We start from the raw sequence: 25,363 nt of genomic DNA on the forward strand, positions 1-25,363 counted from the left end.
TGATATTGGTTGTGTGTTGATGCTAACTGAGTTAATTTTCTCTGTTTCTGGTCAACTGGTAGATTGTTTGATTTCATGTAATTATACATAAAACTGCCAATTGTTTTTTCATCTGTGATAATATCTAAGTTTCTTATTATCGGTAAAAAGTTTATGTAATCATTAATGTATTTTTCATCAATGTGACCCTTTACTTCAGCCACGAATAAAGTATTTTTCTTTCTAATAATTCCCAGTGCTTTTGCTTTCTTTGTTGCTGTATCACAAATGATAACACCATTCAATCTTCCCGGCATATACATTTTATGGTCAGTATATTGAATGAAATCATGAGGATTAGATGAAAATGATGAAGGATATAATGAATTAAATCAACTCCAACGAAATGAGTCATGATGTTGGTGGTGTCCTCATTTGATACAGTTTTAGTTTCTGGACTATATGAAAGTTTATTAATGTGCGTGATTCCTTTAAGATTAACACGATGTTGAACATTTGATAGACCACCAGTAATTCCATTACGGAGAATGTGATAAGCTTCAACTGAATCTAAAGTCATTGGTAAATTATTTTTTAATGCATAATTTCTTAAATTGATTCTTAAACGTTGAACATCTTCATCTTTATTTGATTTTACGACATTGCAATAACAACACATTAACTGACAATTTTCTTTGGTATGTGGTTTTTCATTATCGATTCTATCTAATGTTGGTTTATTTGCATATGTAAACGCTTTACCACACATTTTACATTTAGATGAAAGGATTAAATCGTGATAGTATTGAAAATCATCCATTGAAACATTATTTTTAGTATCTCTTTCTGCTTTTTCATCTTGTTTCTTATATGATTCAATTTTATATTTCCAATACTTTTTCGTTAATTCAAAACTTGATTCTATCTCTTCCTCAGGATATTTTTCATTAGGATTAAAGTCTTTATATGCTAAAGCGTAACGAATCATTGATGCATTCGATGATAAAGAAAGATTATGAAGCATGTCAATTTTATAAACAAATGTTTCTTCAATAATTTTATCAATTGGGTCAATCATAATTTCAACATCTTTATTGCAATAATGAATAAAATATTCTAATCTATTCTTAAAATTTTTAGCATCATTGAGATATATTTGATAATCACTATCTGATATAGTTTCTTGAGTTAATGCTGAATAAAATGAATCTTTCGTGAATGGTTCCACTTTATATAATTCTTCTTCGTAATTTTCCCACGTGATGAATTGATAAGGGAAAAAGGATTTAACACGTGATTTATTGTTTCCGAAATCTGAGTGAATTGGTCTAATGTTCCACCCGCTATATAATTTCTGATGTCAATAAATCTTAATTCATATGGAACGTTTGTTTTCTTTACAATGATTTGCTTAAATTGTGAAGATGAACCCAGCATTGATTTTATTTTCCATTTTGCAGTGTTTAAATCACGAAGAATTAAATTTAAATCAAACTTTCCCGAATTAAAACCTATGATATTCACTTTATTGAATTCCTCATCTAGAAGTTCTTTAAATGCTTCCTTCTGTTTTTCATTTAATGTATGAGACTTCATTAATTCTTCATATTGTTCAATATTTGATTTAGCAACTAATGAACAGGTTGAAAATAAAAACTCAATCCAGTCAGAAATAAAAGAATCACTTGATGTTAAGCAAAAATTCCTCGTAAATGTTTTATCACGGTCTACGACCTCGCCGCTTTGCGGCTTTATTTTGACAGTTGATGATACCATGAATGGTTTTAAGTAAGCGTTCAAAGTTGCACACTCAGAAAGTTGTAATTCTTCTTTAGTCTCTAATGTTTCGAAGTCAAAAGTAATATAATATCTTGTCGGTTGATAATATTCCTGCAAATTATGAGCTAATAACCACTGATATATCTTCTGTTTCGTAATATGTGGTGCATATGGTTGTTGTGTGTTTTGCAATTGAACGTCTTGAATTAATCTTCCATTATTTTCTTTACATTTCTCACAATGTTTTAAAAATCTTCTTTGGTTTTTCCTTTCTGGATCATCACGGATAGAATATACTTCTTCTTTGCAAAAGGGACAAACTCTATAGCCGGTGAGTGCTTCAACGTCTGTTATTCTGTCAGCGTGAAGTTTTCCACATGGACTTGTGTTAATAAAATATTTATTGTTTCAAATTCTGGATCTATCATTATTGATTCCACTAATGGAAAGTCTACCTTGTTAATGTCTACGTCTTCTGGTTGAGGGTCACAATAATAGAAATCAATATTAACATTTAACATTCTGCTAATCTCTCACTTTCTGATGAAATGTCAAATCCTTCATATGCATCTATGGCTTCATTTAAATAACTTCTACGAGTTTTAGGATTAACACCATCAGGAATGTTATAGAAGCGTTTAAATAACCTTCTACCTTCTGCTCTTATTTGATTATCATTCATTTTGCTGTTCCATTTTTGTTCATTTATGTAAGAATAAAAATTAAAAAAATAAATAAAAATAAAGTTTATTTTTTTAAAGTCCGAGACTCAGAGAGTCCAGGGTTAAAGTCCATAAAATGAATTAAGAACACATAAATTTTTATCATCTGCGACGTGACGAATACATTTTAATTTACTCAAGAATGCGTACCCTGATACATTAAATCTAATTCCTGTCTTATTTAATTTCACAACTTTGAAAAGGAATGTATGAATAGCTATAAAATGATGAGATGATGTTTTATGGGTTGCTTCCATTTTTTCTGAAATAAATGAATAAATATAATGTTTATAAGTTTTCATATCTTTTATGTTCTTAATAACAAATGGTATAGACCTTTCCACTTCATCTTCCTTCGGTGCTGTTCTTTCATATGAAACATTATTGGTATCTTCAATAATGAAACCACAATCGCATAAAATTTTATATGTCCAATTGTTTCTTTTGATATTTTATCTAACAAATCAAAAACTTTATCAACACCTGTGCATTTATTTAAATAATAATTTGTGTAAATATCATGATCTTCTTTCTTAATCGTATTTGTTGCATATGTCACGTTTTTAAGAGCTTTTTTGAATTTCTCAGAATCGAGAGGGGTGAAAGTAGGATACAGGGTATTCTTCATTATCAATAAATTGTAACTTATGTTTACGAATAAATTTAGTACCTTCTTCTGAAAGTGTTTCGTCTATTTCACCATCTAATAAATTTTGTGTTGATTCTGAGACATAATTTTTATATCTTTCTTCATGAGATTTCTGTACTTCTGATTCTGAAGCTGGGATATTCATTAAACCCTCTACTTCATTTTCATTATATTTTTCAACTTCTCTTAATTCCTTAATTTTTTCATCTATTTCATCTCTTATTTTTTCCAGTCTTTCAATTTCATCATATTCATCATCTTTAATTCGTTCTTCATAATATTCAGGGAAAACATCAGGTTCTTTAGGTTTTTCTTCTTCAGATGTGGGATATAAGAAATTTATAACATCATCTTTATTCATTTTTCCATCATAATCTAAATCATTTAATAACTCGGCAAATTTTTGACAATTTCTTAAATAATATTTATTAACTTCATAACCCGCCTCCTCTAATATATCCTTTATTTCCTCGTTTGTGAATCCTAATTTTTTAACGTTGTTAGTTTTGACGCTCATTTCATACAAAATAAAAAAATAAAATAATAAACATAACTATGTTTTAATTTTTCGTAAGACATGAATTTTTAAAGTTTATTTTTTAAAAAAAATTTTATTTATTTCATTATGGTAGTGAATCTTTCATTCATGAAAATAAATATTTCTAATTTCTTTTACTCTCTCGTACATACTAGATTTAAAGAATTCAGAACATTTCCCATAATCTCCTAAATGTTTTCTTATCCCTAACGTGTGCCAGTTATTATATGAAACTGAATAAACTTTATCTTTATCTTTACACCTTTCATCACTTCCAATATATTTATATCTCAGTTTTGATTTAGCATTTTCATATTCATTAGCGTTTAATAATTCACAGTCTTCCTTTTTAAATTGATGTTTAAGATATTCAGGATTTAATACTCTACGTTTATATGCTCCTAACTTAGTTCTAAAGGTTTTTCTACAAAATTTAGGAATTCCATCCTCTTTAATGTCATCAATGATTTCCATTTCATTATTTTCAATTTCTTCTTCTCGTTTATGAGGTCTTTGATTATGACTCCATTGATTCCATGAAATTAAATATTCTTTATCATTATATTTATACCTCATTAGCTTATTTTGGCTTTCATATTCATTTAATAATTCACAATCTTCATTTTTAAATTGAAGTTTAACCCATTCAGGATTTAAACAATGTTTAATTAATCGCGGAATATCTGACATCATCTATATATAGCTTCTTTTATAAAAGATAAAAAAATAAATTATTTTAAAATTAATGTTAATTTATAAATAAATATATTTTAATGCATCGTCTATATATAGATGTAACAAAAAAAGTCACAAAACCCGTCATATCTACTACTACTCCATTGATTCCATTCAGGATTTAAACAATGTTTAATTAATCGCGGAATATCTGACATCATCTATATATAGCTTCTTTTATAAAAGATGAAATATATTATTTTAAAATTAATGTTAATTTTTTTAATGATTTATTTTTTTTTAAAAATTATTTTTTATTTCATTATGTATGGGCTGAGTGTAAATGTCTTACAATTTTGAAAATTTTTTAAATCTTGATTTATTCAAAAACGTAAGAATAAAAACCGTAAGAATCATACATTTTTTACTTCATATGTTAAAAAAATGATACAAAATCGCTCGATATTGTATGAATTCTTACGTTTACAAAAAAAGTCACAAAACCCGTCATATCCTACTACTTGTTAGTTAAATAAAATTTATCATTTATTAACCTTATCGCTAATACATATTCTTTAGTTACTGCTTAAATTTAAAATTTCAGATCAAAAAATAATACCGAGTGATGATAAAAAAATTCCACATTTTCTCCAAAAAAATTGTAAAAAGACTTGTTCATAAATACTCATATCATGGCTATTTCATATATTTTGTATGGTCAAATTCAATCGAATTGAAAGGATTGTCTTGGCTCAAAAAAAGAGTTATATTGTATTATTTCAATTTTTTGAAGTAATTTTAATGAAATACCGCATTAGAACTATTTCAAACGATGAAGCTGTCATCGAATTGGATGAGCAGTGCACTGTAAATGATCTACTACAAAAAGCGTGCGAATTACTTAATAGAGAAGCTTCAGAATCCGTTTTAATTTTTTCTTCAAATAAACTGACTAACTTGGATCAACCACTTAATCAAATAGGATATAAAGAGCAAAAAACTATCATATTGCACACAATTTCCCAAGAATCAAAGAAAATAAAATTATTAGCGTCCGTTGATCCTCAAAATCTAGAATCATCAGACCCTAACAAATCCAATCAAATTGATATTACAAAACAAGAAAGATTCTCAAAGGCATTAGAAAATATTACTGCGATGGGCTTTTCACCTGATAATGCTGAACAAGCGTTAAGGATTGCAGCAGGTAATCAAAACGAAGCGTTAAACATCATACTAAATCGAAGAGTGAGCCAACCACGACTCCTTCTCGAGAGACACATAGAAGAGAGCAGAATGAGGTCAGCCAGAAGGCGCAATGCGAAGAAGATCAGATTGTCCCCAGGAACACCTCATTCTTCGAGAGATCACGTTAATTTCATACCTGGATTCAAAATCGCCGAAAAAAGGAAGTTCAAGCCAGACGTTGAGAATTTATACATTGGGTTCATTAAAAACAACGAAAGAACAATGGAAGCTCTAACAAATGTAATCCAAGAACAAAGTCTCGATTTATTAGACTCAATACAACAAAATCCTTCACCTATGCTTACAATGCTTGGCCTTACAGTCCAGAGAAACGAAATTAATGGTATACAAACGACTCCTTACCTCGAAGTTTTCTCAGAGCCACTTATAAAGGCTATGGACTTGACTCCCGATGAAGTTCCTGTTATACAAAGACTTTTGTCCGTTGGAGCTCCTCTTTCTGTGACAATTAAAGTATATCGCTCAACAAACAACGATGAAGTCGTTGCAAGAAGGTATCTACGTGCTAACTTTATGCATAGAATGTGATTCTATTATTATTTAGATACTTTTCTGAAATTATTTATTTTTAATTTTAGCGGAATAATTGTTTAATCTAGAAGAAAACCATTTTATTTACAGGTACATTTTAAAACTATTTGAAGCGAAAATGGCCTGTTCGCGCAAATATTTTTGAATTTTGCCAATTTCCACAAATTAGTTGTTTTATTCTATGATCAATACGTGCAAAATTATTAGCTGTCGCATTTCCAAGCGAATCATCTTTATTTTATTGATCAAAATTTAGTTTTCCAAAAAAATAATTATTTATATAAATTAGAGTATAAAGTTTTTATTTTGTTTGTTTAATTCAAACCATTTTTAAAAATTACTTTGTAATTAATCCCAAAACTCTAAATTAGAGTGATTAAATCCAGTTATCAGAAATTTGAAATTGTTGAAATTATATTTTAACTTAACCGCATGAGGTGAAATACAGATGACCATATGCAGAGTGAATGATAATGGATTTGGAATTTTCTGGTATGGTAAAAGTTCTGGCTCAATCACTCAAACAAAGTTCGCCAACAACAAAAAGTGGGCTGTTTATTTGCAGAAAGGAAAGGTGAAAATTACTTAGAATATTGTCGCAGAGCACGAAATGAATGACAATAAGATAGAAGAAAAGGCAGATGCTGATGTTGATGGCAACGAATTCAAGAGAAATGACCAAGATATTAATCGTAAATGATTTATTTATTAATTTTTTATTATTAAAATATAAAATTAATATTTAATTTCACAGGAATATTGATAAATTTTGTTAGTGAATATTAACTATAACTATAAGTTTTTCAATGGATTGTCATACTGCAACTATCAGATGAGATTATTCACAGAAAAAAGGAGTTGAGAAAATTAAGTTTCTTATTTATTTTTCAATAGCCAGATAATTACCACTTTTTTGGTCGGACATTTAAGTTTAAAGAGTTGGACATGCATTTCATTTTAAGGATTTTTGCAGTTTGTTGGCTATTATGTTGGACTGCAAGATGAAGAGGGGTACATCCATCTTCATCTTCAGCGTTAGCATTGATATCTGCACCATTTGAAATAAGAATTTCTGCAGTTTCTTTACAATCATGTATAGCTGCTAGATGAAGAAGGGTCCATCCATCTTTGTCTTTAGCATTGATATCTGCGCCATTCGAAATGAGAATTTCTGCAGTTTTTTACAATTATGCATGGCTGCATAATGAAAAGAGGTCCATAATTGATAGTCTTTAGCATTGATATCTGCATCATTTGAAATAAGAATTTCTGCAGTTTCTTTGCTATTATATCTGGCTGCACAATGAAGAGAAGTCCATCCATGATAGTCTTTAGCATTGATATCTGCATCATTTGAAATAAGAATTTCTGCAATTTCTTTGCTATTATATTTGGCTGCACAATGAAGAGGTGTCCATCCATCTTTGTCTTTATCATTGATATCTGCACCATTTGAAATAAGAATTTCTGCAATTTCTTTCCTATTTTCTCTGGCTGCATAATGAAGAGGGGTAAATCCATCTTCAGTTTTAGCATTGATATCTGCACCATTTGAAATAAGAATTTCTGCAAATTCTTTGCTATTATCACGGGCTGCATGATGAAGAAGGGTCCATTCATCTTCGTCTTTTTCATTGACATCTGCACCATTTAAAATATGATATTCTAAAAGTAATGAAAGAAGGAAATTCGGAGAATAAACAAAACCTGTGTTATTATTATTTGTTTGATCCAAATAAACTAAAAATGATTGAAGATTGTTGTGTTTACAGCACAATTTTAAATTAATTTTGATGTTGTGTTCATTCTTCAAAAATGTAACAAAATCAATATTGTGTGAAATAATTGCATATTCCATGCATTCATCATCTGGTTTTTGTACTTTCAAGCATTCATTTATAATTTCTTGATTTCCACCCAAAAACGAATATCTAAGACAATTTGGAGTGATTTCTGATTGAAATTTCGTTCTTAAAAACTTAAAACAATCAACAGATCCATGATAACAACATAATTCAAGTAACGAAATACCACTTTCTGAATATGGATATAATTCACTTTTTAATTTTTGATTTTTATCAAATCCTTCTCCTTCTGTAAAAGTTACCAATGCAATTTTGTCATCATCCATAATAGATCTGTGAAGTGTTTTTTGCTCGTGAATATCAGATGAATAATGAGAATCTTCAAAATCGTTAAAAATTTTTTGCATCGTTTTCATTCAATACTATACTGTATTCTTTGTAGAAAAGGTAATTAAAAACTCTGCTGATTTCGTTGACCTGATTAAGTTGGTATTCGTCAACAATTTGTTTGGCAATCGCTAAATATGACTTCATGAAGCGGTTGTTATAAATTGAAAGTTTGGATATATCATTGATAATGTCACCAGGCGAATTTTTAAAAGAATCAATAAGATTTTGTTTGACTTTTTTGTAAATTGAGTTTAATTCTTCTTCGTCATTTGTTTTCAGCCTGTACAAAGCATTGTAGATATCACTATATACTGTAAAAAACTCCATCACTTGGTTATACTGAGCTTGGGTAATTTCTTCCTCTGACATCAACAAAAAATTTTAGATGTCGTAATTTTACATAAATTTCTCCTTTGAACATCAACCAAATGCTGTTTTTGGCATTAAAAGCAAAAATGCATTTTTATCAGACTTCACAAGTAAAGATACCATTTGGAGAATAATCTTCCTTAATTCTAAAATATTTTTCACAATATCTAATTCAATTGAAGCTAAGTTTGTTCCCATATTTAATATATATAGAGAATACTTATCATTCAATTAAGCATTGTCCAAAAATATCTTCTCTATAAGTAATAATTAAATTGCTTAAACCCATTTTCCTTCATAAAGTCTCACTATTGTTTTTCTACCTCAATATTGAGTAAATCTCTATCAAAAATTCGAATAAGAGACTTTACGAAGGAAGGGGAGTTTAATTCTCGATTTTTTTTTAGATTCAAAAGGAATTCTACCCTCATTTTTGAGTATTAGCTCAAAGCAAGAAGAAATTTCTATACACAAATTTCTTAAACATCGAAATGAGATTTTAATATCCATTTATTCTAATAAAATTCTCAATTTAATCATGTATCCAGTTAGTCATACCTCATTGTCCCATTGACTTATATCGAATATATCTACTGCGGAACAATTTTGAAAGATTTCCCAAACAAAACTTTGTAGTTGGAGAAGGTGTTTTGAATTAATATAAAGTTTCTCTCAATTATTTATTCTAATAAAAATGTCACGGTTTAATAAAAAAAAAGATATTTTCATTTATTTCTTCTTTGAACTAGCTTTATCGCCTTGTCTAGTTGGGCAAACAGCATCAAGCTGAGCTTCCATCTTTTGAAGGCGTTCATATTGATCCTTGACCTGGTTAGATCTGATTCCCCAAATTGAAGGTTCTACATCGAAAATATTAAACTTCTTTGAAAGATTCTTACGTAAGAATTCATCATAGCGTAATTTATCACGTACAACTTTGGCACAAAGCATGGCCTTTACGTCTGTCATTTGTTCTTTCATTTTATCTATAGCGGCATTGACCTGGTGGTTGCGCTCCATGGTCGAGTTAAGCAGGAACTGTGACTTAAAGTGCTCATTGTCACCATTCATCGTCTGTTCTCTGAAATAATCGTCCGTTTGCTTTGGAACGGAGTTGTAGAAGCCATTCATCTTCTGGAAGTGCTTCTCCAGCTGCTTGTTTACTTCTGTAGTTGTCTTGTCGACGTAATCGCGAACATTATTCTGAATCGTAGCTAGAACTGTTCTATCGCATGGCGTTCTTGAGGATGTAATCTTATGCTCGATCTTTTTCATGCGGTCGTTGTGGATATCGAAATCTCTTGATAATTGTTCGATTTGCTGTTTTTGCTTGGAAATGGTCTCTCTGATCTCTGAGACCTCCTTGGAATAGTCCGATTGGATATCTTCTGTAAGGCTGTTCTGATGGATCATATTCTTTACGCGAAAAACGTCTAAATTAATTTTTTGTCTGATTTCTTCATTTTGAAGCTGAAGTCTGGCCTTATTTGTAACTGCTGATAACGAAGCAGCTGTAAAGAAGTTAATATTCATCTGATGAACGTTCTTTGTCTCGAATATTGAGGCAATTTGGTCATCTGTAAGAAGAGAAAAGTCAAGACGAAGCATAAGAGGTACTGCGTTTGTAGGATTTGTCTTGAATAAGTCTAAAACGAAATCATTGAAAATTTGCTGATCAAGATATTTTCGATCGGCAATTGCGAGAATTTGATAGATAACTTCGGGTGGAAGTGTCTTAAATGGCTCCTCATTCATGTATCTGTTAATATCGAATGCTACATTTGTCCAATCTTCCTTTGTATCTGAATCTGTTTTAACCTTTTCGACTAAAATATTAAGATAATTCTTTCTATCCTCTTGTATTTCATTCTTCTTAATATACTCATCAACATATTCGTAAAGAGAAGGAACTTCCCATTTCCTGGCAAGTTTCAATAAATCATGCGCGTTTTTCTTTGTAATATCGTAATGCTGGAACTGGCAAGCAGCTAAGAATGCTTTAAATGTGTCTTCGTCCATGACATCTGTGATTGTTTGTTGATTTTGCTTGTCTTCATCTTCTAAATCTCGAGCGAATTTGTTTGAAAGCTTCTTGAAGAGTTCTGCATCAACAGTGTAGCGTTTCTCGTTCCACCAAAACACATAAGGCACTTTCGGGAGCTGACTTTGTTGAGTACTCATTTAAATATCCGAATTGCAAAGTGTAAACCGTTATGTAACGTCAGCGCTATAACTGCTTTTTTTTGTAAGAACATCAACACGCTGTTTTATTGCTGATATATAATGCTTGTGATGTGACTATCATATTCAATGGGAATATGTCCGCAGATTTACTAGTTTTGTAAATCCTCAAATTTATATCTTTTAAATATGAATCAAATTCTCTTTCATATAATTTCCATTCAAACTAATAAGCATAAAGTTGAACGTGATCATGTGACTTGGAGTAATTAAATTAAATAAATCAATTAAAATCTCTTTATGGTTAGAAATATCTGAATGAGAGACTCACAAACTTAGGAATATAATACATGAAACTCTTGTTTAAGCTGATAAATTACTGTGGCAGATATGTCGAAATAATGAAGGTGCTAATGAAATCGGATACTCCCATCATAAATTTTACTTTCGCATATATGAAACTTGCAAATTCATAACTTCAAAATAGCATCGTATGCCATATGATTTGGATTCTTCATTCATTCAAATATGACTTACTCAATAACAAACAGTATTTTTTCCTAGCCAATAGATACTGCTACGCAATACAAGATTCAAAGTGTTTTAAAAACAAGAGCATAAAATTTGGTGCGTTGGAAAAATAAAAAATGGATGAAGAAGAGGATTTTTATGCTCCTCGACCTCCAATGATACAATCCAAGAACGCTCCTCGCAAGTGTAAACAAAGAAAAGAGAAAGTTCAGATTGCTCAGCCCGAAAATACTAATAATAATCGAGAATTTTTGGAATTAATTGAAGAGCTAAAAGCAACACCGAAATCGGAATATACTATAGATCCTGATATAATAGCAAAAGATATTATAAACGACAAAAGCTTTACTTCCGAAGATCCTCAGTTGATTAAAGATGTTACAGCATATGTTAAGTCATATTCCAAACAAATTAGTAATGATCAGCTTAAAAATTATCTAACAATGCTCGATGGACTACTTTTAGAAGCAGAAAAGATCCAATTCCAAAAAGATGAATTACAATTCTTAAAATTAGAAATAGAGTTTGCCAAAACCGACTACAAGATATTCAAACACTCTCAGCTTGGCAAAGAAACAGATTTAATGGAGAATTTGAAAACTCATATTGATTCAATAAAAGAACAACATGAAAACCAGCTTTCTCAGTGCGCATCAGAAGAATTAGAAGATTTAAAGGGTAAACAACAAAAAGAACTCGAAGAAGCCAAGAAATTGGCTCAGCAACAATTAGATGAATTTCATAAGTTTATAACTGCAGAACTCACCCCATATAAATCAAAATTACAAAGCTTGAAGCAACAATATCAGCTTGCTCAAGATAAAGATGCATTGTGGAACGTGAAACATCCTCCACAAATGAAAATGGCCAAAACTTCTAAGATTATTAAGCCTTTATAAATTGTTTTGTTTATGTTTATTATTTATGAAAAACTTTCATTTCATTATTTTTTTTTCCAAAATTTGATGGAAGATGTTTTTATTGAGCAAAGATTAAAAGCATCAAAAGCCCAAATGGAAGATGACTTGTTGAAACAATTAATGAAACCAAAGTTCTTCCAATCAATTTTGCTTTTTGGAAACGAAGATCAAAATCCAGAAGGAAATTCTGCAGATGCAGAATACATTTCGATACTCAGAGAACGACAGAAAATGCTACAATCCTATATTCCTGCTCCAGAATAGACTTCTTAAGTTTATTAACAATAATATTTTATTTTTTATCAACAGAAAACGTTGCAAATATGATAATTCTATCACACACAAAACTACATCCAAATTTTTATACAATAATTCTAAGGTTTCAATTAATTTTCCGAATATTTTATATTTCATTCCAAAATCCATGAATTCCAATAGCTTAACAAAACACTATTTGATTCAACCACGCTAATTAACTTAATAATTACAAACAGTTTTATTCTTAATTTACAAAATTGAATTTTCGTTTCCTAGTTGCTATTGCGGACCATACTATTTAGTTGAGATATTTCTTCTCTCATATGAGCAATAGCTTCTCTAATCAAAATTGATTTATCACCTATAACTAAACTATAATTAATTAAACTCTGATCAGCAGTAGTAGGATAAGTCTTGATCATGCGAAGTCTATTTTCTAGTCTATCAAGGTCGAATTCTAGAGTCATTGCACGCCTTCTTAAGTTTTCTTTCAAGGCGTCGTTGTATGAGCTCTTATTCTTGAATCTTTTACTTAACGCTTTCTGGCGTGCTTCATAAACATATATCTGTTTGTTTAAATCTGTTTGGATATCTTTTGAATTCTTTTTAATTTCTTGATATTCTTTCTTAAGACCATCGAGTTTTTCTATCAAAACATCTTGCTTTTGATCGTACTCATCCTGAGCTGCTTTTTTTGCATTTTTGAATTTTCTATTGAAACGAGCATGTTCATCTTCAACTTTGTGCTTTAATTCTTCAGCATGGATTGATAAATCATCAATTTTTCTTGATAAGTTCGCATCATTGGCTCTAGTATCAAATGTTACATCGATAAAATCTTGTAATGTCGAAACCATCATTTTGGATTCTTTTCGTATTGATTCATCAAATTTAAGCTCTTGATTGATACTACCTAATTCAAAATAAAAATCGGATGAATTATCACGAAATTGATCTGAGATAGATTTTATTTCTGTCAAAAGCTGTGCATCACCATCACTAGGTAAAATTGCTTCCATTCCTGTAACACCTTCTAATAATTTTACGTCTTCGGTGAGTTTGATTTCTTGGGCCGAAAGTCGAGTATTTTCTGAATGATATTCATCCAACAGAGCTCTTTCTTTATCAATTTGCATGTTACATGCTGCAATTGTTTCCTTAATATCTGATATTGCATTTTTTAATTGAAGAACTCTCCATTTTCTTCTATGAACATCTGCTAAACTCGGAAATGCATTTGTCATAACATCTAGCATCTCAGTTCTTCTCGTTTGAAAGCTAGAATTGATTTGTTCATAGTGCAGTGCAAAAGTCATTTTACAAAATAAACGTCTTTCAAAAAAATTTAGGTCGCCTTTTCTCGATGTTTTACTGGCGTGATTTGTCCATATCGTACTGATTTTGTATGCATACAGATTTGACTGTAGATATTCAAATATGGTCAGAATACTTTTAAATAGGAGCGTAATAGTATGCACAATTAAGTATCAGAGTCATGATTTCTTTGTAGAAGAAGTGACGTGACTTAAAGAGAATCAAATAAACATATCCCTCTATTATAAACATGGTGTTTAATTATGCACATTACTTTTATAATGTTTTTACGAGAGCTATGATAGACTTCTAGAAATGTCTAGCAGACTTATTGAATAATTATAATTTTCCATAATTTTAACGAGAGTAATGATAAACTTCCTGAAGCAATTAGTATATTTGGAAAGATATCTATTATTCAAACACTCAAAAATAATTATTTATCTTCGAATTTCTCAATACCTGTTCATCGCTGATATCGAATTTGATCTTTTATCACAATTTCAATTATTCAATCCTACACAATAACTCACTCCAATTCCTCAATTTCTTATTTTCTTTCGATTTTGTAATTTCCTCATTATCTGGAGCTAACCAATGATTCATATTCTCACATTTCTAAATTTTATTGAATCGTTGATTATAAATTTGGCATTTATTAATGAATATATATATTCATAACTATAGATTTAGACATCATGGTTGGTTTAATAAGTTGGTGTTTTCAACGCGAGTGAAAACTCTGAATTTTGGAGAATCAGAACTATTATTTGATCGGATCTGATTTGAATTATCTATTATCTTTGTCAATTTATTGTTTTCTTGTTTTAGTGGTTCTGTTTCTTGTTTTGAGATTTCTGCATCTTTTTTCAATTTATTTATTACTTGTTTTGAGATTTCTGCATCTTTTATCAATTGATTTATTTTTTGTTTAGATTCTTCTAATTCTCTTTTAAGTTTGTTGTTTTCTTGTTTTGAGAGTTCTTCATTATTTCTCAATTTATCTATTTCTTGCTTTGCATTTTGATGCTCAGTTCCAACTGTTGGAAGTAGTGAGACCATATATTTAGTAATTGATTCATTAATAAAATCATTTTTGCTCTCACAATTAAAATAGCAATTTAAAATTCTGATTTTTGTGGCAAAGATTAATTTTGAATAATCGATTAAAAGAATCAAGCTGAAATAGGATGGATTACTTTCGATTAATGATGCAATAAATTCATTGCAATCTATTGATTGCTTAAGACATGATTTAATTATCATTTCTGCGAAATCATATCCTAAATAGTTACTAAATTTGTTATTCCGATATTATTGATATTTTGTGAAACGAATGTAATAAATTCATCTTTTACATCATAGTATTTGAAATAAATAACGTTCTTAGTGAAGTTATCCAATGAATATTTAGAAAGTTCGAAACTTTCATGGTAAAATTCAATTAAGTCTGGGCATTCGATAGCAATGGCAAATTCAAACAAGTCTATAATAATGCTATCTGACAAATCCTTGTTCATCAATTTCCCATTAAATAATTCGCCAAGAATTTCATATGTTTTCTGATCTTTGATGCAACAATTGAAGCTAAAATTATCGGGGTTATCATCAAGGTATAAACTATTTTCAACTTTATTGCTAATTGCGGAAAGAAAGAAAATTGTTGAAGTAAATTCATTATTGTTAATGAAAACAGTGACTGATCGATTACAATTCTTATTTTGTTTCGCCAAATTCTCGAATGCTTGCTTCCATTGGATAATGGGCATTGTATTAAAAAAATTCCACTATTCAATTTTTTGATGGTTTTTTAAAATTATTTTTGTCACTTCACAAAAGTTATGAATTCAAGTAAAGTAGAATATATGTGGCATTTGGTATATAAACGTTGGTTAAAAGGCCCGTAAACTAGTTTAATTCACCAATTGCATACTGCTACTTGGAAAATTTTCAATTTTGAGGTATCTCATTAAAAATTTGTCAAGTATATATGCGTTGAATGTGGTTTGGAGTCCAAAAGTATCTTATCATCCATATTTGGATACAGTTGATTCTATTTATCTTATTTATTCGAAAATTAATCGATTAGATCATTCATAGGACTATCTTTTTATATTAAACAGAAATTGAGATAAATTGTGGCATTTTTGACAATTTGAAACAAATGTTCTTGTTGCTCTTCTATTTATTAGAGAAAAGAGCAGCTTCCTCAGTAAGGCAACTAAAGAGTTGGAAACTTACAGATGAAAAGCGATCTGGTTTTAATAGAAGGATTTCATTAAAAATGGTTGGAACAAAAGTATCTTAAATAAAGAATCAGGAAAAGTAAAGCTTGCAGATGGAAGATTTGCGTATGTTGGTGAAGATCGTTATTTGCGAATTATAGCCTATCAAGATATGATTTTTTTTAAATAGAATTAATGGATTGAATACTCCATTGTCATTCCTTCTCATTTTTGGAAATGTTCTATCTTATCATATAAAAGAGTTTTGGATTAAATATCCTCTAATATAATACTCGATTGAATTAATTTGACAAATATTTCTTTTTGTTCGAATAATCTATTTAAAGTTTTTTATCTATAGTGTGAAGAAAATTGCTTACTACGATTCTTTGGTTCAAACAATCGAATTTTAAATGAGATAATCGGCTGAATTAAGTAAATATAAGTCAAAATAATTAAACATATAAACCCAACAGCTTCTCATTATTTATTTGGAAATATAATTATCTGTAGAAACAAAAAATATAATAAAATTTAGAAAGTAGTGATTTAATGACAGTGCTAATACCCGAAACTATATGAATTAGGATGCTGATCATTTTCAGGCGATCTAGTATAATTTTTTCAAAATTTTACAATACAATGTTTGATTTTAAACAAGTAATACACCGAAACATAGTGGGTTATGCATAAAGTCGATGCCCAATTAAACGCATTCTATAACATCTAATTTTTGTGAAACTAATTGAGCATTTTTCTGTAAAACCACGATTCGATCAGCCATCTTTTGCAATCTCTCGGATATCAACTCCATTTGATTTTCCAAATCTTGTTCAAAGTGATTTTCTTGTAAATTAAGATCACCAGTTGAAATACTCGTAACAATTGCAGCTGGAGAAGCAGGAGTGGGTGCTTTAGCAGCTTGTTGAACAGGTTCTTCTTTTGGAACTTCTGTTTGTGGAACTGGCGCTGGATTTACTGGTGGAACAGGATTTATCAAATTTTCTACTTGAATTGGAATTGGTTCTGATTCTTGAACAGGTAGACCTATAGGAACTGTTTGTTGTACATTATCTTCTGGAGCATTTTGAGCTTGGTTTTCAGTGGTTTCAGTCATTTTTTAAATTTTTTTTTCTCAGTTCGAATAAATTGAACAGGTTTGTTTGAATTTTTAATGACGAAATATTCATTAAACGTAGAGAGCCTTTTGCCAAATGGGAATGTCGATTATGACTTTACACTAATTATCAATGATAAGAAATACATGATCAATTCGCTTATCGCGTCAACTCACTCAAAGAAATTATTTAATTTGTTTTTCGAAGATCCAATAGCAACTGAATGCTCAATAAAAGGTCCAAATGGAGATTATGGCGAAGTAATTAATTTCTTAAATGGAAACAAGATAAATCCTTCACCTTACAACGCAATTTTCCTTTTTTCTGTTTCAAACATACTTCAATCCACAGATTTATTTGAAATTGTCCGAGATTCGCTCACAGAACCATTGGATCCTACAGATGCATTGAATTTATGCCAGGAATCTTTTCAAAATCAAATGGATTGTGAATATTTTGCCAAAATTGTTGCATTATCATTTAATTCAATGGTGAGCAGCAATAAATTACCATCAAACATCGATCATTCCATTCTTGACATCATTTTACAGAATTGTACTCCTGATAACGATATCGATCCAACTTTACTTAAAAATTACCTAGATTCAACTACCAATATCATCGATAATCCAAATGACAGACTCCTGAGCTTATATCCGTTCTCAATCTGCACAATTGAACAAATCAACACTTTACTCAACACGAAAGGCTTTAATATCAACAAAGTTAAAGACACATTGCTCAAGAGAACACTGACATCAAATTGCAGGGTCGATAACTTCTCAATTTATTCACCAATTCCAGGAAAATTATTAGAAGGCATAATTCATCTTTTCCAGACACCAGAAGTCACATGTTCATCATCCTACAAAGAAGGATATGATCCTACAGTACTTCTTGAGAAAGAAGATCCTTCTTCTCCGAGTAAAAAATATTATTGCAGCAAAGGTGGTCCGAATGAATGGATTCAGTTCAAATTTAATAGCTATGGCATCAATGTGACCAAATACGCTATTAAAAGCTGGTACGGAGCTAGTAATAAAGTTTCTCCTTCATCTTGGGTTTTATACGGAAGGGAAGGCGATTCTGACTGGGAAATAATTGATAGCAGGGACGACCAGACATGTCTGTGCCAGGATGGCCACGAAGAAGTGTTTGATGTAACTGAAAATAAGAATTTCTACACATCAATCAAACTTGAGCAGCTTAAGACATATAACCAACGTAACAAAGTATTTGCTATTGCTGGATTCGAATTATTCGGAAAAGTTAAGCATTTGTAATTTTTTTTTATATTAAAAATTTCTATTTTTTGTTTGAAATACTTTATTTTTATTGAACAATTCCTATACATTAAAATAAAATGATTCTTAACCCTATTATATCAATTTTAAAATTTCCAATTAAGGATTTCCATATTTGAAAACATAGACATTGAACCACACATGATGCAGTTAATTTTTATTCTATTGATTCTTGTCATCTGATAAACTTAAAAAAATGTATTGATATGTAAATACTTTTCTACATGGACTACAGCTTATTTCTGATATATTTGATCGAACAAAATCAAAACTATATATCCGAGATACAGGAAACAAAAAATTAATATTCAAACTGGAATAACATTTGAAGATTAAAAGAAAGCCACTATATATACATATATTTTGTTGAAAAAGTAAGACAGAAATCTGTGCGAAAAAAAATTGTTTATTTTTTTGATTGAATCAAGCAGATGAATGATATAAATTTTGAAGACATTAAGGAACTGACTAAAGATTATTATGAAACCATCAATGCGATATACAAATTAAACGCACGCACAGATGAAGAAATCGAAAGGATATACAAAGATATCAAGTTCATATTGATTAAAACAAAGCTATACACACCTTCTCAGATTCTTACAATGTTATCACAAGCGGGGATTTGCAATAATCGTTACTTTAAGTCATATTAGATTTTATTTAAAAAGATTTATGAAGAATTTCATCCAACAGAGTTCAAAAACATCACACTTATTTTCATTTACTTTGCTTATAAAGAATATGGAATTATTTTTGATACACCCGAAAAATTCAATTCCAAAATTTATAGATTACATCCATCTTTTCCAAAGTCCGTGACTTTTGAAGAATTTCATCAGATTAAATTAGATTTTCTTGATCGATTAAATTATTCAATTGAAAGTATCGAACAAGACCCGATATGCAGAACTATAATGAACGATGATGTAAAATCATTGATTTCATTAATTAAAGATAAAGAAATACCAAAGTTCGTAAACTTTTTCTTTCCAACGGAAGATAAAATTACCTATCTTGAAATTTCTTCTTATTATGGTGCAATTAAATGTTTTAAGTATATAATATCAAAATATTACCAAGAACCATCCGAAAATACTTTATACTTTTCATTTTTGGGTGGAAACACTGATATTATTAAAAAATGCTTGATGAAATTGTCACGTTGCTATAGTATGGACTACAAACGTATGTCGGTAAAATCAATGGAATTCGCAATTCTTTCACACAACATTGATTTGGTGGATTACTTGATAAAAGAACACAACATTCAATTGATCTAAATGGATGCATTCAAATTCATAATATTCAAGCATATTTGCTTAATTTATATTATTCAAATGATATCAAGAAAACCTTTGTTATTTGCCCAGCATTCAATTTTCCATCCCTTTGTGAATATTTCATTTCACATGGTATTGATGTCAATTCAATTGATGAACGCAGAAAAACAGCTCTTCATATTGCTGCAGAAACAAATTCAATAGAAATTGCAGAGATTCTTATTTCACACGGAGCAGATATCAATGCAAAGGATTGCAATAAAAAACAGCACTACACATTGTAACAATTTGCAATAATATAAAAATGGCAGAATCCCTTATTACTCATGGAGCTGATATCAATGCAAAGGATAACAGTGATTCTACAGCTCTCCATATTGCAGCAAATGGCAGGAAAGAAATGATAGAGCTGCTTATATCTCATGGAGCAGATGTCAATGCAAAAATATATGGAAAAACGGCTCTTCACATCGCAACATATTTTAAAAATAAAGAGATTGCAGAATTACTTATATCACAAGGAATTGATATTAATGCAAACGATAATGAAGGACTAACAGCACTAAGTGTTGCCTGCCAAAAAGGTTCAAAAGACATCGTAGATATTCTTTTATCTCATGGAGCAGATATTAATTCAAGTTCACCTCTTCTTTCTGCAATGAATTGTCGTCATGATGAATTAGCAAAGTTACTTATTTCGCTTGGGGCGAATGTCAATGAAAAAGATCATACTGGAAATTCTCCTCTTCATTTAGCTGTTCAATTTAAAATGACAGAAGTAGCAAATCTTCTCATTAAACATGGAGCAGATATCAATTCAATAAATGATAGAGATCAAACTCCTCTTTTTTTAGCTATATGTAGCAATAATGTTGAAATAGCAAAGCTTCTCATTTCATCTGGAGCAGATTATAATGCTCGAAATGAATCAGGATTTCCTGTATTTCATATTGCAGCACATATTGAAATGATTGAATTTCTTTATTCGCTTGGGGTTGATTTCACTGTTAAATATTGGCATGGAAATACTATTCTTCATAAATTGATGAGATTTGGTAATAGAGAAAAAGAAATAGAATTCCTTATTTCACATGGCGTTGATGTCAATTCAGAAGATTATCAAGGAGAAACAGCTCTCCATCTTGCAACAGATAACTGTTTTGCATCAAATGTGCAATCTCTCATTTCAAATGGAGCAAAAATAAATGCCAGAGATAAAAATGGAAACACTCCTCTTCATATCGCAGCAGAGAGATATAGAGGTCATGTTACATATATTCTTCTTAACAATGGAGCTGATGTAAATGCCAAGAATAGAGAAGGAAAAACACCACTTCATATTGCCGCATTGGAAAATAATGTCGATTTAGCAAAAACTCTAATTGTATATGAAGCAGATATCAATGCCAGTGATTGTTATGGCTTTACTCCTCTTATCATAGCTCAAAGACATCACTGCCAAAAAATGATAAAATTTCTTAAACATTACATATCATGGGGTTATTGAAAACCAGGTTTGTTCGAGAATCTTTCTAACAGTACTATATTCCAATTTAAATTTTTAAACTTCTATTAATTAATTATGTAAATTTTTTCCCCATCAAAATTTGAAACATACAAATTTAATCATCATCTCTAATTGGGATATGGTTCCATCTTTACCATGATATTTTTATTTATTTATTATTCAAACCAAGTATTCTTTATGATATGAGTGACCAAAACCCAAGATATAAAATAGATAAATAGTTTTGAGTATAATGACTACAATTTGTGCAAACAAACTTTATTTTCTCGATGCACGTATTGTTGTTCTTGACAAATGTATAGGGATAGTACTCAACGATCTCGATATAGCCGTCATTCGAGTGACCAACTTCTCGAACTGAATCTGGAGAGTCAAATGCCTTGTCACCTCCTAAAAGGATGACATTATATAGGTCTGGTGATGCATAGCTGCTCCCACCACCCCCTCCACCTAAATCAGCACCTCCACCACCACCGAAATAACCAATTCCCCCACCGCCCGCTGAACCGCCGGCGGTGGAAACGGCATTTCCTCCTTTCAAATACTCTCCACTATATGCTTCACACGGGATATTTTTACTATTCCAAAGGTCGCCGGAATAGTAACCTCCTTTTCCTGGATGAAAAGTTGTGGCTCCTTTTCCTCTAACTTTCTTTGCTTCGTCAGCTAATACGTCATATGCTTGGCCTACACCATCGCCTGCATAAGGACCGCCAAAACCGCCGATAAATTCAATGTTTTTCTTTTCATAAAATCCAGATCCGCCCCCAGCACCCGAGATCAGCAAGATATCTTCCCCATTCTTGTCCCACGAAATGAATGTGGCAGATCCTCCAGTGCAACTGATATCATTGTCCTTGCCTTTGGAGTTACTTCCGCCATTAAATTTTAGGGTTTCAATGACATCATAACTGCAGGAACCTTTTTGACCAACAAAGGAGTACAATTTGACGCTATTATTGGTAATAAAAAAACCCTCAGAGTATGCGCCTTTACCCCCGGCGTTATTTCTGAAATAGCCACCCTGTGCACCCCAAATCCGAAATAGCCAGGATCCATTTGGAAAACTAAACTCAATTGGCTCGAAATTTTGTGTGGGTTGATCGAATATCATAAATTTACTAGATTATAATTTTCCTTCTATGAATTTCATCTTTGCTCTGGTGGGCCTTTTCTTCTTTGAGATCGAAGATACAATGAATGGAGACTTGGTTGTAAGTAAATGATGGAATAAAGGAGAATTTTAAAACTTTTTTTTGAATGTATTGACGACTCAAATTATGCAGGTCACAATTAATTACTTTGTTGATTTCAAATTTGAGTGATTTATTTGTTGGGATAAATGGGATATTGAGTACTTCAAGGACAATCCAATTGCATGCTAATTCTTTACTCAAGATAGCAGGATCCGACATTCCATTAAATGAATGTATTTCAAAGTTGGGACGTTTTTAACCTTAAACTCTAAAAAAAATCAATGGTTATTTTTTGGCTTCATAACTCGATATACCATTTGAATTTAGCCAAGATTCGAGTGCTTGAAAAACACTAGTATACATGTTTAATGCATACATTAAATTTTCCAAAAAAGAACATATTTTGTTTCACGAATTTAAATTTAAAATATGCTCAAATTGAATTAAAATTTTAAGGATACCCTTACGTGTCAGATTTTTTGCGCATACGAAGAAGTCATGCTAGACATGAGCTATAAACCTGAAATTTTAGCAACATATTTAAAACTTTTTAAACTACAATACACTTTAATATTCAAGAACAAAAATATTCTTTTTAGAAATTACATAATTATTTTATGTGAAATCTATATAAAAACATATTTTGCGAGCGTAACTTTTTTCTTTATAAGCACCTTATATGACTGATAAACTGTGAAGGCACATAATTGTTAATTCATAGAGTTGATATGTTTCCAAAATTGAGAGGAAATTTGAAAATTGAATACCCTTTCAATTCAATTTTCAAAAGATATCAGCTCCTTCAATAATTGAAGGACGATTTTGATCATTTGCTCTTAAAACAAGTATGCCATGGAGAAAAAAGTTACGCTCGCAAATCTGAAATATAACTATCATATAAAAAAATTAAATTTCTAATTTTTTACTCTATAGATATTATTGGCCACTTGTGTAATGCATAAAAGTTTATGTCATATGCATACATTTGGAAGTATGGGAGACGAGGGAAATTACTTCTATGAGGCACTAGGATTTTTAAAAATTTCTCTATCGGACTCACCATTCAATTTCTCGAAAATTAAAAAAAATCAATAATAGCTAAAATGTATTATGCATAACAAATTTTAATGTTACACGGTATTTTTTGAACTTCATGACATGAATTTTCTTTATATTATTTTTTTTTTGGATTTTCTATGATTTATGCGATAGGCTGGAACAACATTGTAAGTGCAATGATATCATTTATAGAGAAATCTAAAACTTCAGCATTCAGAACTCGCAACCACAAAAATATTCATTTGCTAAGTAAGTAAAGTTGATTAAGTTCGACACTTAGCTTTTATACGTAAAACCAAGTGTGTATTGTTATTTCTTGTTAAATTATTGAGAAAAAAATAAATTGTAAGAGAAACGATACTGATTATTGAAATAATATTGAGGGTAGCTGCAGATTTCTTCATTAACATGCCGGAAATTTGTTAATCTTGGTTTTCTATCATAAAATCTGTCGAAGAATCTAAAAACGGAGATATGAAATAGAGATCATGTAAATCTAGAGTATCCTGTCAGAAAAATAGACTAAGCATGTAACCCTTTTTTGGTCATAAACACTTTTTACCACTTAGTCATACAGATGATCATTAAATTTAAACGAGCACTTTTTGTCAGAATTTATTCTTTTACAAAGACAGAAGATTTTAGTATTATTTAATATTAGTGCTGTAGCAAAATTCAAAAAACGGTGAAAATTCAGTGAATTTGTGAATTCACATTTTTTTTCGACATTTTTCTTGATATATCCATGCACATTAAGAACACAGCTTTGATACGCTTAAAAAAGCATATTTCATATGAAATTGTTAAAGAAATAAACAATTTATATAAAAATTGCACTTATGGGCAGTTTAGATATATAATTTATATATAACATATATACAAATCCATAGACAAAGTGCAATAACTACAATGTTGTAGAAAATTACAGCAGAAATACTGACTTTTTGAAGGATAATAAGAATTCTTCTAAAAATACTGAAAATTAACATATTTCTGTACTCAATTTAGTATATGCACAGAAGTTATGATTTGGTGTTAGGTTTTTATGCCCCAAAATCTAGATTTTTGTGACATCAAATCTTATTAGTGGATAAATCAAAGACTGTCATTTTGAAATAAGCTCATATCAATAAATATCCATTTAAAAGCCTTATTGTAATATGTAACTAGCAAAAAGCCTAATATTTATCAAAATTAATCAAATCAAATGATCAATATTCATGATATGTCATCAGCAATAGCTAATTGATATTTTATTTTGTATTGATATTCATTTTTCTCATATTATACACGATTATATCTCTTTTTTTAAAAAAAGTTTTTATATTAGACATGAAAGTTGAATTAATACAATTTTGTACTAGAGTTTGTTTGTATATTAAATAATAATGATATATACTTCAACATATTGCGTCTCACCATTACCAAAATGTAATTTTGCATACAATTTTCTTTCATTTAACAATGATGTTATTTGAAAAGTGATACTTCCATGATTATTGATTAATGTTCCATCATATATAGGAATGAATGTTAAACAAGACACGCCTGCAGCTGGGTGCATTCGTGGCATTGTGATAAGGCTTATATATAAAGACTTCTCTCGATCAGCATTACGTCAAATGAATATTGACCCATTATTTTGGCGATGCGCTAGTTCCAAGTAGAAATGCTTTGGTATATTTAGGTTATGTCTATATGTTATGAATCATGGTATTATTGATAAAAACGTTCTTAGTC

The 25,363-nt window shown here is 30.2% G+C and overlaps 13 protein-coding genes across 13 annotated transcripts, besides 2 other annotated features; 5 read left to right on the top strand and 8 right to left on the bottom strand.

Moving 5' to 3' along the window:
• Window positions 1–3,729: part of a mobile genetic element that runs on past the window's edge.
• Window positions 3,730–5,143: 1,414 nt separating this feature from the next.
• TVAGG3_0305280 (UV excision repair protein RAD23 family) lies at window positions 5,144–6,377 on the top strand (the record flags this gene model as incomplete). Its single annotated transcript, XM_001325297.1, has 1 exon — window positions 5,144–6,139. The coding sequence occupies one exon, from the start codon at window positions 5,144–5,146 to the stop codon at window positions 6,137–6,139; it is 996 nt and encodes a 331-aa protein (XP_001325332.1).
• Window positions 6,378–7,009: 632 nt separating this feature from the next.
• Window positions 7,010–8,273, bottom strand: TVAGG3_0305290 (spectrin binding; the record flags this gene model as incomplete). The annotated part of the gene is made up of 1 exon (XM_001325298.2): window positions 7,245–8,273. One exon carries the CDS (start codon window positions 8,271–8,273, stop codon window positions 7,245–7,247), a length of 1,029 nt encoding a protein of 342 aa, XP_001325333.1.
• A 64-nt stretch (window positions 8,274–8,337) lies between these two features.
• On the bottom strand, window positions 8,338–8,706 carry TVAGG3_0305300 (spectrin binding; the record flags this gene model as incomplete). Its single annotated transcript, XM_001325299.1, has 1 exon — window positions 8,338–8,706. One exon carries the CDS (start codon window positions 8,704–8,706, stop codon window positions 8,338–8,340), a length of 369 nt encoding a protein of 122 aa, XP_001325334.1.
• A 648-nt stretch (window positions 8,707–9,354) lies between these two features.
• Window positions 9,355–10,905, bottom strand: TVAGG3_0305310 (ankyrin repeat domain-containing protein 49 family; the record flags this gene model as incomplete). Its single annotated transcript, XM_001325300.2, has 1 exon — window positions 9,436–10,887. One exon carries the CDS (start codon window positions 10,885–10,887, stop codon window positions 9,436–9,438), a length of 1,452 nt encoding a protein of 483 aa, XP_001325335.1.
• A 629-nt stretch (window positions 10,906–11,534) lies between these two features.
• TVAGG3_0305320 (apolipoprotein family) lies at window positions 11,535–12,317 on the top strand (the record flags this gene model as incomplete). Its single annotated transcript, XM_001325301.1, has 1 exon — window positions 11,535–12,317. The coding sequence occupies one exon, from the start codon at window positions 11,535–11,537 to the stop codon at window positions 12,315–12,317; it is 783 nt and encodes a 260-aa protein (XP_001325336.1).
• A 66-nt stretch (window positions 12,318–12,383) lies between these two features.
• TVAGG3_0305330 (uncharacterized protein) lies at window positions 12,384–12,602 on the top strand (the record flags this gene model as incomplete). The annotated part of the gene is made up of 1 exon (XM_001325302.1): window positions 12,384–12,602. One exon carries the CDS (start codon window positions 12,384–12,386, stop codon window positions 12,600–12,602), a length of 219 nt encoding a protein of 72 aa, XP_001325337.1.
• A 266-nt stretch (window positions 12,603–12,868) lies between these two features.
• TVAGG3_0305340 (uncharacterized protein) lies at window positions 12,869–13,912 on the bottom strand (the record flags this gene model as incomplete). The annotated part of the gene is made up of 1 exon (XM_001325303.1): window positions 12,869–13,912. The coding sequence occupies one exon, from the start codon at window positions 13,910–13,912 to the stop codon at window positions 12,869–12,871; it is 1,044 nt and encodes a 347-aa protein (XP_001325338.1).
• A 652-nt stretch (window positions 13,913–14,564) lies between these two features.
• On the bottom strand, window positions 14,565–14,991 carry TVAGG3_0305350 (uncharacterized protein; the record flags this gene model as incomplete). Its single annotated transcript, XM_001325304.1, has 1 exon — window positions 14,607–14,972. One exon carries the CDS (start codon window positions 14,970–14,972, stop codon window positions 14,607–14,609), a length of 366 nt encoding a protein of 121 aa, XP_001325339.1.
• A 70-nt stretch (window positions 14,992–15,061) lies between these two features.
• On the bottom strand, window positions 15,062–15,693 carry TVAGG3_0305360 (ankyrin repeat domain-containing protein 61 family; the record flags this gene model as incomplete). The annotated part of the gene is made up of 1 exon (XM_001325305.1): window positions 15,194–15,679. One exon carries the CDS (start codon window positions 15,677–15,679, stop codon window positions 15,194–15,196), a length of 486 nt encoding a protein of 161 aa, XP_001325340.1.
• Window positions 15,694–16,677: 984 nt separating this feature from the next.
• TVAGG3_0305370 (uncharacterized protein) lies at window positions 16,678–17,266 on the bottom strand (the record flags this gene model as incomplete). The annotated part of the gene is made up of 1 exon (XM_001325306.1): window positions 16,842–17,252. One exon carries the CDS (start codon window positions 17,250–17,252, stop codon window positions 16,842–16,844), a length of 411 nt encoding a protein of 136 aa, XP_001325341.1.
• Window positions 17,267–17,309: 43 nt separating this feature from the next.
• TVAGG3_0305380 (POZ domain family) lies at window positions 17,310–18,536 on the top strand (the record flags this gene model as incomplete). The annotated part of the gene is made up of 1 exon (XM_001325307.1): window positions 17,310–18,536. One exon carries the CDS (start codon window positions 17,310–17,312, stop codon window positions 18,534–18,536), a length of 1,227 nt encoding a protein of 408 aa, XP_001325342.1.
• Window positions 18,537–18,990: 454 nt separating this feature from the next.
• TVAGG3_0305390 (cyclin-dependent kinase inhibitor 2C-related family) lies at window positions 18,991–21,541 on the top strand (the record flags this gene model as incomplete). Its single annotated transcript, XM_001325308.1, has 1 exon — window positions 20,145–21,347. One exon carries the CDS (start codon window positions 20,145–20,147, stop codon window positions 21,345–21,347), a length of 1,203 nt encoding a protein of 400 aa, XP_001325343.1.
• Window positions 21,542–21,543: 2 nt separating this feature from the next.
• TVAGG3_0305400 (glycine-rich protein family) lies at window positions 21,544–22,482 on the bottom strand (the record flags this gene model as incomplete). The annotated part of the gene is made up of 1 exon (XM_001325309.1): window positions 21,544–22,482. The coding sequence occupies one exon, from the start codon at window positions 22,480–22,482 to the stop codon at window positions 21,544–21,546; it is 939 nt and encodes a 312-aa protein (XP_001325344.1).
• A 537-nt stretch (window positions 22,483–23,019) lies between these two features.
• Window positions 23,020–25,363: part of a mobile genetic element that runs on past the window's edge.

The sequence above is a fragment of the Trichomonas vaginalis genome, chromosome V (genome assembly GCF_026262505.1).
Source record: "Trichomonas vaginalis G3 chromosome V, whole genome shotgun sequence".
NCBI classification, from domain to species: Eukaryota; Parabasalia; order Trichomonadida; family Trichomonadidae; genus Trichomonas; species Trichomonas vaginalis.